This window comes from Apteryx mantelli, chromosome Z (genome assembly GCF_036417845.1).
Source record: "Apteryx mantelli isolate bAptMan1 chromosome Z, bAptMan1.hap1, whole genome shotgun sequence".
In the NCBI taxonomy this organism is placed as follows: domain Eukaryota; kingdom Metazoa; phylum Chordata; class Aves; order Apterygiformes; family Apterygidae; genus Apteryx; species Apteryx mantelli.
This window is the reverse complement of record NC_090020.1, coordinates 67479929-67492637: the sequence shown is the minus strand read 5'-3', so window position 1 is coordinate 67492637 and position 12709 is coordinate 67479929. Positions and strand designations below refer to the sequence as shown.

The following is a 12709-nucleotide window of genomic DNA, read 5'->3' as shown; positions in this document are numbered from 1 at the left end:
AGCACAGATCTGCGAAACAAATGTATTTGAGCAAATAACTGTTTTCCTGACCTTTTAAGGCTGTCTGCCAGAAGAATCTAAATAGTTTGTTGCGAACTATGAAAAATGGATTACCTGTTTTTCTGCTTGCATATATTTAGTTTCTAATTATAATTAAATATTAGCTAGAGCCTTTTGTCAAGTAAGTAAAAGATAGACTGTGTCTCTGCAATTCCACATCAAGTTCTGCAGGAAATTGATGACAGTTCTGAAGCCCCTTTTGTTATAGGTTATCTACTTACCGGTATTTTAGTTCCCAAAATTTCATCCTCATAGATCGATTTTTCTGTTTTTGACAGCGAGTTTCCTGAGATCAGAACAGACTAAATTTTTCAGAGGTTGGGAGTTGTTTCATTAGGCAGTGCAGTTCCCATACTGCTTTTTAAAGGAGTGGCTGTCTGCTTGTTGCACTGTTAGTCTGGTGCACTTCTCAGCAGAAGGCTCAACTGATAAGACCACTGCTCCATCACAAGTTTGTGGTTCTGTTGTGCACTAGCATTACATTACTGCTCAAATTTTGCTCCCAGGAACAGAATCTCCCTTATTCTAAAAATTACCTTTGACATTGGAGAGTTTATCCAGCTTAAATTTTATTTTAGCATTTTTCTTTTCGTTTTTTTGAAATTTGAAGGGGAAGAGGGGGTGGGTAGTTGATTGATTTTTGCAGTTGGAAGAAGACACTAATGTTGCTGTGGGGATTATATCAGTCCTCCTGTATATGAACACTTAAAATATTTCTGGTTCCTGTTGTTTGTATTGGCATCAACTTCGCTGCACTTCATGTCTTCTTTCACCTTTTGTTTTGGAACAACCATCTAGTTTCTGACTTTCCATCAATGAGATTTTTTTTGAATGGATGACCTTTTAAGACGAGGATATTACTTTATCATTACTCTTCAAAGAAGGTACTGCATTAGTTATTTCCTCATACTCTTGTCTTCCTTCACAGTTGAAAGGATACATCTTCCTTTTTTTTTGGTAGTACCAGAACTTCCTATATTTTCCATGATCTTTACATTTTAATTGTACGTTGATGAACCTTGGGGATGCCTACAGTCACACTGTTATATGGCTAAGAGCTACAGTACCCTGTATCTCAGGAAAAAAACAGAGAAGTACCACTGGTTCGCAAGCTGCAGGTGATCACTGCTTCCCAAGGCATGCCACTGCTGTGATACGGAGCTGTATCCAGGGCAATATGATGATACTGCCTTTAGCAATACCCATTTGCTTCCCTCCCCTTGGAATTAGAGTTATCCAGTGCCTTCTGCACCAGCTCACCTGCTCCAGAACTGCTTTTCCCAAAGCCAGGAGTTTTACAGGAATAAGGTTGCTATACAGGAAAAATTAAATACAAAACAAGCAGTTTTGAGTTTCAGAGGAGTGAGGTGGGAAACATGAAAGGTATATCCTTTGAAGTTTTATTTTTATTTATTTATTTTTTTTAAACATTAAGACAAGTATCTACTGTGCCCTCTTTTTACAGTGAATTATTTTTGTTCATATATTTGCTTGTAGGAAACTGTTCCTGTCACCCCGTCTTCTGGAGAGCAAATAACATCACTTAATCTCACAGGTCTGTGGGATTCCACAGAGTATGCAGTTGCCATTCAGTGTATCAGTGTTGAATCAAAATTCTGGAGTGAATGGAGTAGAGAGAAAAAGGCAAGCACAGAAGAGAAAGGTAGACTAAAAATTTACAGTGTATTTTTCTTCAGGTATACTTTGGGATTTTAGGATTTAATAACAGAAAACACTATTTTCAGCATATTATCAGTCTGTTGAATTTAGAGTTTTCTTTTTAAAAATATATATACATTTGCTCTTGGTTTGAATATAGAAGAGGAAAAACTGAAAGGAAAATAAGAGCAATGAGTGGAGGAGAATTTGAAGGAAATTTAAATACAAAAAAATGTAGTGCTAAGGAAAAGGGATGAATAGAGAGAAAGGAAGACAGGAAAAATTGAGAATGTGGAAGGAGAATAAAAACACATGCTAAATAGTATTGTAGCAAAAGTGTGTGTGGTTAGTATGTGTAGTAAAATATAAGCAGAGAAATTAAATTGCCAGTTAAAAAACAAGACAAGAAAATCTCTAGAACTTAACAAAATAAAGCAGAAGGAAATGTCATCTTTTTCCTGTTATTTCTATACTAGATAAAAGTACACAGGTTTAGAGGAAACTCTTAACGTCTAGAATACTAAAAAAAAATTCAAAGAGTAAATGACTATAACATTGATAATTTGAAAATATTACATAAATCAAATATTACTTATAACACACATGTATACATACACACACATATCTGTATATTTATGTTGAAACTGTTTTTCAGCTCCTCTTTCTAGCACTGTTTACCTCAAAATGAATGAAGATATTAGTCTACTACATATTCTAGAATCAACAAGTTAAGATAAATTATTTTATGCAGTGCTGTCAATGTACATAGCACATAAATGTAAGAAGATAGTGTCTTTGTCCTTAGAATTTAATAATCTAAAATGTCTGTGGTAAAGAGAAGGGCAGTCAGGAAAGAGATGGATTAAATGTTTTTTGAGTATAATGCAGTGTCTAAAATCTGAACAAAAGAAAAGTGAAGGACAGGAAAGTTTTAAGAAGGATAAGGAAGCTTCAGGGGAAATGCTTAAAGGGAAAAGGGCACCACATTACAAATACAAGGAAAGACTTAAGTTGCTCTTGGACTGTATTTTTGAAGCCTTTTGTTTTTACCATCCTACCCTATCTTTGTAATATCAAAGAAATTTCGAGGGCTTTTTTGTCTTTAAACAGCTCCCTCAGAAAAAGTGGATTTGTGGAGGGTAATTGAATCTTCACACTCAGCTGGAAATAGATCTGTACATCTTATGTGGAAGGTATATATACTTTTTGTGATTTGATGGTCACGGTGGTATCTCGCAGTAGATGTTGCATTTGAATATTTAAGTGTTGTAGGACATAAAAGCAAGTCTGAAACATTTAGGTCTTGCTGTCACCAAAACAGAACCTCACTGAACTAAAGGAAAAATGAAAAGTCTTTTGTTGACTGAACAGTAGATGAATATAGCTTTGTAATTCGTGCAGAAGGGGCAGGTCTAAGCGTGTCCAGATCACTGGAAAAATCTGTTTGAAAATTACAACTGGTCTAAGTAATACAGCTTACCAAAGCTGTGTTTTAACTCACTTTAATTTTCTGGTAGAGTGACCGTAGGCTTTTTTGTGTTTCAAATCTCACTATTTGACTTTTAAACCTTTCCTTCAGTGGAATTGTTGCAGCTCACTGTCCTGAAGATGTGACTGAAGGAAAGTACTTTGCTTTTATAAATATACTGTAATCATACTGAAGTTTGACCTGGACATTTATGTATTGAAATTACTGAAAAAGATCATTGGTCTTATGTTACAGTTGTATCTTACATAACTAGTGCAAAAGTGTAACTTCTGAAGAAATTTCCTGGCCTCTTAAGGCAGTGTTATGTTAGATCACTTCTTATTTTATTACAAGTTTTTAAGAGGTTTTTACTCTCTTGTGAAAAAATTGTTCTTAGAGCACAATGTAGCACTAAAAAGTATTCAAGATATAGCATCAGTGACATGCTGGAAATAAAACATGCTTTCTAATTGTTTGCAGAACTGTTATTATGAAGTAGTGAGATGTTCTGATGAATCTATACTGAGTAGCAAAATGATGAACTTACTGTGAATTAGAATGTTTGCATTCAAAAACCCAAACATTTCCCTACCCCCTCCCCGCTCCCTCCCCCCTCCCCCCTTCCCCCTCCCTCCCTCCCCCCTCCCCCCTCCCCCCTCCCCTCCTCCCCTCCTCCTTTTTATTAGAGATAAAATGTTTGAATACAGTATATACTTTTGATTATATAAATGACACCATGAAACACTTATTGCTGAATATATATATATATTTTTAATAGCTATTAAATCACTTTCCACCACCTGGGAGAATTCTAGGCTACAGAATACAGTATTTTCCAGAAAACAGTGCTGCTCTTAAAATGATGAACATCACTACTGATAAGAAAATTATTTTACTTTTAAATGAAGAGGCATATATAATATCTGTTACTGCCTATAATTCTGCTGGAGATTCTCCTGAAGCTACTTTGAGGATTCCATCTACTGATGAAAAAAGTAAGGTTTTTGAATGTTGCGATATATTTTGCTCATTACATCAAATGATCTTTTCAACATCTGCTTAAGTTCAGTTATAGTGGAAGCAAAATTCTGCTGGGGTTTTTTTTGTCCTAGAACTATAAATAGGAGAGGCTGTACAAAGATATGTAGTCCATTACTCTTCTGGCCGTGGGGGAACATCAGGTATCTCTGCTTTATTTAATCCTTTCAAAGTTGCAAAGACTAAAGTGAATAGCATACCCCAGAACAGCAGAGTAATTAAGGTTACTGGTATATTTGTTATCAGATATGGTGCTTCCTTTATAGAAGATTATTGTTGGGGCTCTTGGTTTAACATGCAAGAAAGAGCTAACAATGTTATTAGGATTTCTATTCTATTCTATTATTTACTTATTTTAATCTTGGACCTCCCAGATATAGTCCCACCCAATTCTGTTTCACCTGTCTACCAGCTCATGAAACTTGTTACCACAGGATGTTATTACAGTGCGTTAAACAATGTCATATAAACAAAGAGGTGTTTAATAAGAGTCCTTAAGATGCATTAATGGAAGCTGAGAGAAACATTTTTCTGTTCTCATGTGTGTTCCCGAAGCATACCCAGTTCTCCCCGCTGTCAGGGACAGGAAGCTGGTCTACTGCAGCACATTAGTTACGTTCTTTGGCTCTTAGTTTAATTCTGGTATCTCCCTTAACCTTGTATTGCAACATTCTGCTGCCTACCCACACTCGAGAAGGGAGGTTACGCTTGAAACACTGAATCACTTCTACATCAGTTTTTTCATGGGAAAAGTATACGTGGTCCCCTGGGATTGCTCAGTCACATTCCAATCTAATGAGAAAATTAGATATGTAGACATGATGTCATCTTGTTCTGGAGGTTGCCGACTACCTCTCTGTCCACTTCCGTATCCCACAGTAAGAGTCTTCCATATTGTGGCATACTTCTTCTACATTAATCTCTTTTCCCAGTGCTTTGCCAGGTTGAGTTTTAACTCAGGCTTTTATTACCTCTATTTGGCAGCTTGACAGTTCTCTTCTTCTTAACTGTCTCTGAACTTGCTGGTTTGATTTGCTGATTTTGAGTTTCTGTCTGAAGTCCCAGTCAGATTTTCTGTATCTGCACTACTTGCAGCCAGCAAAGTGTAAAGTGGGTCATAAGAGAGACTTACCTTTGATTCTGTATGTGTAAATCTCCTTGTGTATTATCTCATTAATTTTTCCTGCTCCTTCTCTCCCTCACCCCCACCCCCCACTTTTTTGGTGACAAGTTTGACTACATAAATGCAAATGTACATATAAATAAAGCAGTGTTTTACAACCCCCACTTTTTTATCTTGGCAAATCCTCCTGCTCTTCTAAAGAAACAATCTGTTTGCTATCACTGAATTGTTTTCTTACTGCAGTTTTTACTGGATATTTATTTTACATTTTTTTGCAGTTTTTTAGTTTTTAAGATTAAATTTATAACATTTTCTGTTAAATTTTTAGCTTCTCAGATTATTGAAACAGTGAGGACCTTTACAGCAAATGAAGAAGTGATTGTGGAATGGATGGCCTCCAAATCAGAAGTAACTAGATACGTTGTTGAGTGGTATGAGGACCTGGAGACAGATCCTTTTCGTAGATCATGGCAATATATATCAAATTCTACAAACTGGAGAACTAGCAAGAGTACGTTAATTTACCCATTACAGCTGTGGCAATGTACAGATGTACATGTATTTATATGTAGACTGGAAAGCAGAAACAACGATGAAGTCACAAGAAGCTGATTTTGAAAATAAAGTTAGCATTATTGCTCCACTTTTGGTCAGATTGATTATTTTCATACTTAAAGTATGTGCTTAAAAGAGTAAAGGGGATTAAGGTACCTAACTTCCACTGGCTTCTAGATAAAGGTAACAGGAATTGGGCATCTGCCTTTATATCACCTTTGAGATTCCCTTTGACTCTGATCCAGAACACCATCCTGTAAATTGTATCACATTATGCATGTAAAGCATAATAATATTGATATTTGAAAGACTGCATAAATTTAATATTAAAGGATTTGAACTCTTGCAGCTTTTCTTAGAACATTTAAAAAATAACAGTATTAAATGTTTTATGGAAATCTCTGCATATAATTTAATAGCAATTTTAACTGTCTCAAATTTTCACACACCATACAAGACGGTGTTTGTTCCCATATAAGATTAGGCAACAGATTTCATATTCAAGCACTTATGTGGCTTGATTTTTCTGGCATGAAATTTCAAGTGGGGAGGCCTGACAGATGCACACTGTTTTAGCAGAGAGATGTAGAACCGAAAAACTGAATTCAAAGATGGGAAAAAGCATGTGTCTTCATGTGTGTTAGAGCAAGAGCAAGAAATCTGAAAGAGGATTTCAGGGGAAATAATCCTTTAAAATAAATAAATGGAGTAATTGGTCAATCTGGCATGTTAAATATCATAGTAAGATTTGTATATATGACTGAAGGTGTTTTAGATGGTTTGAGTAGCTGTAAGATGTGCAGACAAATAGGTGAGGATCTGCTCACCTTTTTCTTTGAAGCCTACTTTTTTAATTGCAAAATTCTCTAAATAGTAATGATTTGGCTATGTTCATGTAGTTGCCACAAAAAATCTAACTTTACAACGGTGTGTAGAGGTCAAGAAATATGTACAAAGGGAAAACTGTGAATGTTAATATCAATGTGAATATCCCTTGCATGTTATTGTTAGCTAATAAAATAGAAATGCATCTGCTCTTTATACATCTGGATGTTTATTTTACAAACATAGGAACAATGGTTAAAATGTTTAAGATACCTAAGTGAATTTTGGATTATTTCCTCTTTGGTTCTCCATTGGTGAAATTAAATGTATTAAATTTGAAGGTCACTTGTGTTCGTGTAAGGATCTTTCTGAATCCCACATCAGGGAAAAAAGCTTCAGTCTTCAGGAAACAAGTACTCTGCATTTTTTAAAGTGAAAAGGAGCATATGGTTTGTTAATGGTGACAGTCTAGCTTGCCTGTGAAATTTGTTTTACTGGCTCAACAACACTGCTTTAAGTAGTGTTTCTGTTGCAGTAAAACAAGTAAAAGGAAAATCTGCTTGAACAAAATTCAAGAACAGTTGATTACATTTTGAACTAAGATGGATAAGTCCTGAGTCTTATGCTGAAAATCGCTCTGTGCTATTCCAACAAGTTGCTGTGTGGAATAAAATGCTATTTATAGACTCCCAGTTAAAATTCCTTGCTCCGAAGCATGATGGGGAGAGATCTTTGTTTACCCTGAACATAAGTCAGACTCGATGTTTCAAGGCAACTTTGACCTTACTGTTGCTCAGGCCTGTTTCCGGCATTCTTTTGTGGAATTACTTTAGAGCAACATGTGGACCATCATAATCTGTGCTGAACTGTAATATAGGTAAGGAATGAAAAAGCAGCAGAGAGCTGCAGCGGTCTGTCTATAGCCATTATCTTGCTGAACAAGCTGCAGAACTTGAGGAAGGAAAGGTTTAGGAAACCCTTTACACTGGCTTCATCCTGCTGGATGTGAAGACACAGATGTGGCCTTCCTGAGCTGAAGAGTTCCCTGTAAGCAGGGAGGAGTGCACTCTAAGTACTGGGCTGCCGGATCATTCAGAGTTTGAAATATCATTTCTAGAACTATGTCCTGAAATGCATAATATTCCAGTGCAGAAATTTTGTCTGTAGAATTGTAGTTTTGAGGTGGGTTGGTTAGAAGTAGATTTGCAGTTTGCCTAACTGGAACCTCAACATAAGGTTAAGAATTGGAGCTCCCTTGTGCCTTTTAAACTGTTTCTATGATGCACATAAACCTTCTTTTGCAGAGATGTGATAAAGAAGATCAAAAGATCTTCTAAAGAAGATGTGATAGTCAAAGATATCCACTGATGTATCACTGGATACTGGATTTTTGAAAATAAAAACTGCCTCCAAAACCTCAGACTGTTAGAGATGAGTAGGTGGCGTCATACGTAGTAGCTACATAAGGCCAAAGTATAATTACTTATTCAAAGCATTTCTAGTGAAAAATGAGTCAGAATCCAAGCACTCTTAGAAATTCTATCAAATAGTTCATTGTGTTAAATGTAGTAATGAACATTTAAAACAAATATATACTGTTTGTTAAAAAGCTGAAGAAAATAGAAGTATGGAGCAGAACATATTTAGAATTCCATCTCCAGCTAGCAAGAAATTGCCTTTTCTTTTTTTACTTTCATTGTATGAATTTTATGCAGAGAATTATGTAAATATCTTTTTTTTTTCTTTACAGAAACCTTTAAACCATTTATATGCTATAACATCTCAGTGTATCCTCTCTATGGAAATAAAGTAGGAGCTCCATATTCCGTACAAACTTACATTCAAGAAAAAAGTACGTATTTACAACTATTAATGCTGTGAAAGCTGGGTTGTAGTGCATCTGTTAAAGTACATTATCTTTGAGCAACTTGGTACTGGCATTACTGTTAGAAAAAGATGATTTAAATAACCCAGGAGTCAGGCTTCCTGATTTCTGTTCATAGACCAGCTCTACAGTATTGTTTGGTAAAGAAAATACACGTCTTCATATGGGTACGGTGCTGTTTGAATCTACTCATTTGTTGTAAAGTTTACATACTGTTTATAAATCATTTGTTATGGATGTTGGCACAAACATATAATAATTTTTTAAAACTAATCTCTTAAACCTTGTATCTATGTTTAGATATATAATTTGATTTGATTTTAGTGATACAATGACTGAGGTTAGTTGTGCCATATTTGTTACTAATATATGAGGAAATCTGCTCACAGAGTAAAATGGAAGTGCTTGCTTTTCTTAAATTTTATAATATAAGAGAATATGTGCAGCCCTGCATATTAAAAATTGTAAAAAGCCATGAAGCTTCAAGTTGGACAGAAACTGTGGGTGAAAGTGTGTTTTGCAAGGAGGAAGGGTTCATTATTTGTAGAAGTGTAATGTGAATTCACTGACTTTATACAGCTAGCTGTAAGAATCTAGTTCATAGATAAGCTTAAGATTTCAGGTGTAAATTTAAATTTGTGTGTATGTATGTATAGGTCTATATATGTGTGCACACATGTAGCACCATGCAGCATTGAACAGTGTGAATTACTAGAAGCAGGTAATGGAGTATACAGTGAGTAATCATATTTACAAGCATAGCTAGAACTTGCTTTTGAATGCTTTCCTGCTAATAGGGACCTGTGAGAGTATTAAAGGATGTTTTACTTTTCAGCTTCTCTGTGATGTTTTGAGGATAGAGATTTTTAATTATCTGAAGGTCCTCAAATGCAATTACCAAAATAGAAGCTGGGAGGTGCTACCAGAAGTAATCACATATTAGAGAGGGTGAGGAAAGTTAGGGACTATATCGGGGAACTATTAAGACATACAATTATAGTAGCTAATGCTACTGGTATGCACAAATTAATGCGGATGGATAAAATTGTGACACTTAGATTTGCTTGGTTTTTTTCTAATTTATAATACTTGTGTGTAGAACCATCAGAAGGACCTATGGCTGACACAGGTATTCCAGGCAAAAATGAAATTACAATTAAATGGAAGGAAATTTCAAAGGATAAACGAAATGGCTTTATCAGTAACTATACAATATTTTATAAACCTGAAGGTGGAAAAGAATTGAGTAAGTATACATTAAACCTCAAAGCTTTCAACAGCATTGTGACAATCTGCTATCTGAAGATAATTATTTTTATAGTTATTACCATACCTTGTTATTATATGTCAAAAGTGTCTATCTGAAAGTACTGGTACTAAAATTCCATAATCTTTATGCAAGCCAAACATCTTTAAGTTAAATGATAGGGGCATTCTAGTGAATATCCTAATTTTTAATACTACCTGTATATTCTTGCTCAATTTCTTTGACTGTTCTGGATTTATTTTGTACAGCAGTGTGTGCTTTTAGTGCATTTTCTTTACTATTAGCATTGTCCTACCTATGGTAGTGCAGCATTGACTGTGATCCACATCATCCTTTCTGCTCCTGTAACTGAGGGGATGCAAATCTAGTGGCTCTCCAAGATTCAGGCATTAAATTTAGGAAGTGTATGATGGCACTGTCGTTTCTCTTCCCTTTCCCGAATGCGGATAGAAGCTAGTGTATAAGAGGCTTTTTGCAGCTTGTTTTCCATTAATGGTAAAAGGTCAATTATGCAGGATTGTGACAAATCAGACAATGTTACTGGTCACCCACTTGCTGTTCTCCCTTTTTTACATAAGTACTAGTCTCCGTCCATCTCCAAGTCTCTCCTCTCTTCTCTCATGACACGCCTCTGAACTCAATAGGAAGAATCATGGTAGAGATAGAGGAGTTAAAGTGGAGCTAAAATATATTGGAAGGTCATGGATTCTGTGTAAATCCATAAATGATGGAGCTCTTGACAGTTTAGTGAGTTCTGTGCGTGTCCTTGGAAGAATGCCTCTCCCAAGTCCTTGGTTTCTGGAACAGAATGGTGGGAATTTTCTGGTGAAAATGTTCTTACAGTCAGTTTTATAATAAAAGCAAAATAGCAAATGATATCTAAGAAGCTAAAATCTGCCAAGAAATTGCTGCTTTGGACATGTTTTTTTAGATTCATCTTATCAAATGTGCTTAATGTTTTGTCCTTAGTATTGCTTTCTTGCTCTGGAGGCTGGTGGCATAATTTTTCAAGCATGTTTTTATTCTTCTGCCTTTGGAATGGTATCCACACAAAGTCTTGGTATAATCCTCTATTCAGAACTTCCATAGCATAAATCTCAGCAGAATCTTTTATGCAAAGTGTTTCTGTGACCTGACTTTGTTTTTCCTGTATAATTTAAAAAAAATATATTTTGTGTCACTCAGCATTTCAGAAATAGTTTTTTCCTTCTTTGTTTTGAGCATCACAGTTAGCAGACACCTGACATAATCTTAAAATTTTTTTTTTTTGAAGATCTCCAAAATAACAAAGCTTATCATATCTTCAGCTGCTTCTGGATACCCAGATCAGAGCCAGGGCTTGGTAATTTGTGAATTAAAAAGAGGAAGCTGTGACAATTTCAGTCGGATTCAGTCCTCTGTGTACACTCATTCTTGCTGTGTTAGTTGCTGAGTGACTTGATACAGGCTGCTTTGTGCAAGGTCATCCTCAAGACATGCAGCCTCAGCGGTGCAAAATGGTCCCTTTTACTTAGCAAAGCTTCTCATACACAACAGATTGTGCCCATTTTAGGGCTTTGGATTAGATTCTTGAGGAAATTAGTTTTAATAGGAACTCAAGGGAATTGATTCTAAGTGGAAAAACCCTACTGTACTGATGTTTTTTGAGGATTCCCTCATGTCACATCTTATTAATAAGAATACAACTTTGAGTTTGTGCCAAGGTGGCTTCATTGACATTTTAACTCTACAACTTAACGTTTCCTGCCTTGATTTAAGAAAAACTGAATTTGTTTAATTTCAGGGTATATTGCTGCACATCTGTTTCCTGAGTGTTTCTTGACTGAATGAGTTAAATGATGGCATGAGTTGGTTTTGGCTTCATGCAATAGAAAATGTTTTAGTGACTTTAATTTTATAATATGAACATGTTTTTAATATTCTTTGTACATATAGAATATTATGTGCCTTGCTTAAAATAATTTAAAAAGTAAAATGTATCATACTAATTCCAGGAATAGAGAAGGTATTTGAAACGTGTTCTATTCAGAGAAACATTTTGAAACCCGGGGCGGGGGGGACAGGACAGGACTGCTGCTTTCAGCTAGCTTCCTCTGGCTTTGTTGGGGTGATGTCCAAGTGTTCGATACGTTGCATCCTTTTGGATGTTCAGTGTCTGACTGCATGTACTTAGAAATACAGTTCAATTTCGGGATATGCAGAAACAAACTTTGCCAACTATTTTAAGATCTTAATTTCTGACCTTAGGTCCCACAGCTTGAGGGTATAAAGTTCTTAAAACACTCTTTTTAAGGGTAAAATATATTTTGTGAGATTATGTTTTGCCTATCTTAAATCTTGGTGAATTTAAAAAATACATACATGATGGCTTATTTTCTGCCCTAAACTGTTAGGTAGCTTTGATAAACATTGCTTGATAATTTAAGTGCTTTATCCTAAAGGATCATTAGCGTTTGTATTTCAAATTGTCTGTAAAGCATCCTGTCATCTATTGGTATAAGAAATGCTAAATAAGTTTACAGTTCTATGATACAACACTATTTTTGATTCAAAAAAAAAAACAAAAAAAACTTTGTGTGTTTGTTTACATAAATCTTCTACTAAAAAGATGAAACAGTGAACCCTGATGTTCTGCAATACAGACTGAAGTCCTTACAAGCGAATACCCAATATACAGTTCATATCATGGCAACCAATGAAGCTGGTGGAACCAGCGGAGAACCAAAAACCTTCAAGACTTTGAAATTCAGTAAGTAATATTCAAGGTTAGTTATTAAAATAGGTTTTGGAGGTAAGAAATGGAAGATATTTTTATTTTTTAGACTGTAA

At 35.3% G+C, this 12709-nt stretch overlaps 1 protein-coding gene across 5 annotated transcripts in view; it reads left to right on the top strand.

The window, feature by feature from the left end:
• IL31RA (interleukin 31 receptor A) overlaps positions 1–12709 on the top strand; it is a 34413-nt gene that overhangs the window by 16513 nt on the left and 5191 nt on the right. For all 5 annotated transcript variants that reach the window (XM_067315878.1, XM_067315879.1, XM_067315882.1 and 2 more), the window contains 7 exons: positions 1558–1723; positions 2830–2912; positions 3966–4182; positions 5677–5859; positions 8479–8580; positions 9713–9859; positions 12489–12629. In XM_067315878.1, coding sequence (XP_067171979.1) covers positions 1558–1723; positions 2830–2912; positions 3966–4182; positions 5677–5859; positions 8479–8580; positions 9713–9859; positions 12489–12629 — 1039 coding nt within the window. The remainder of the gene's footprint in view (positions 1–1557; positions 1724–2829; positions 2913–3965; positions 4183–5676; positions 5860–8478; positions 8581–9712; positions 9860–12488; positions 12630–12709) is intronic.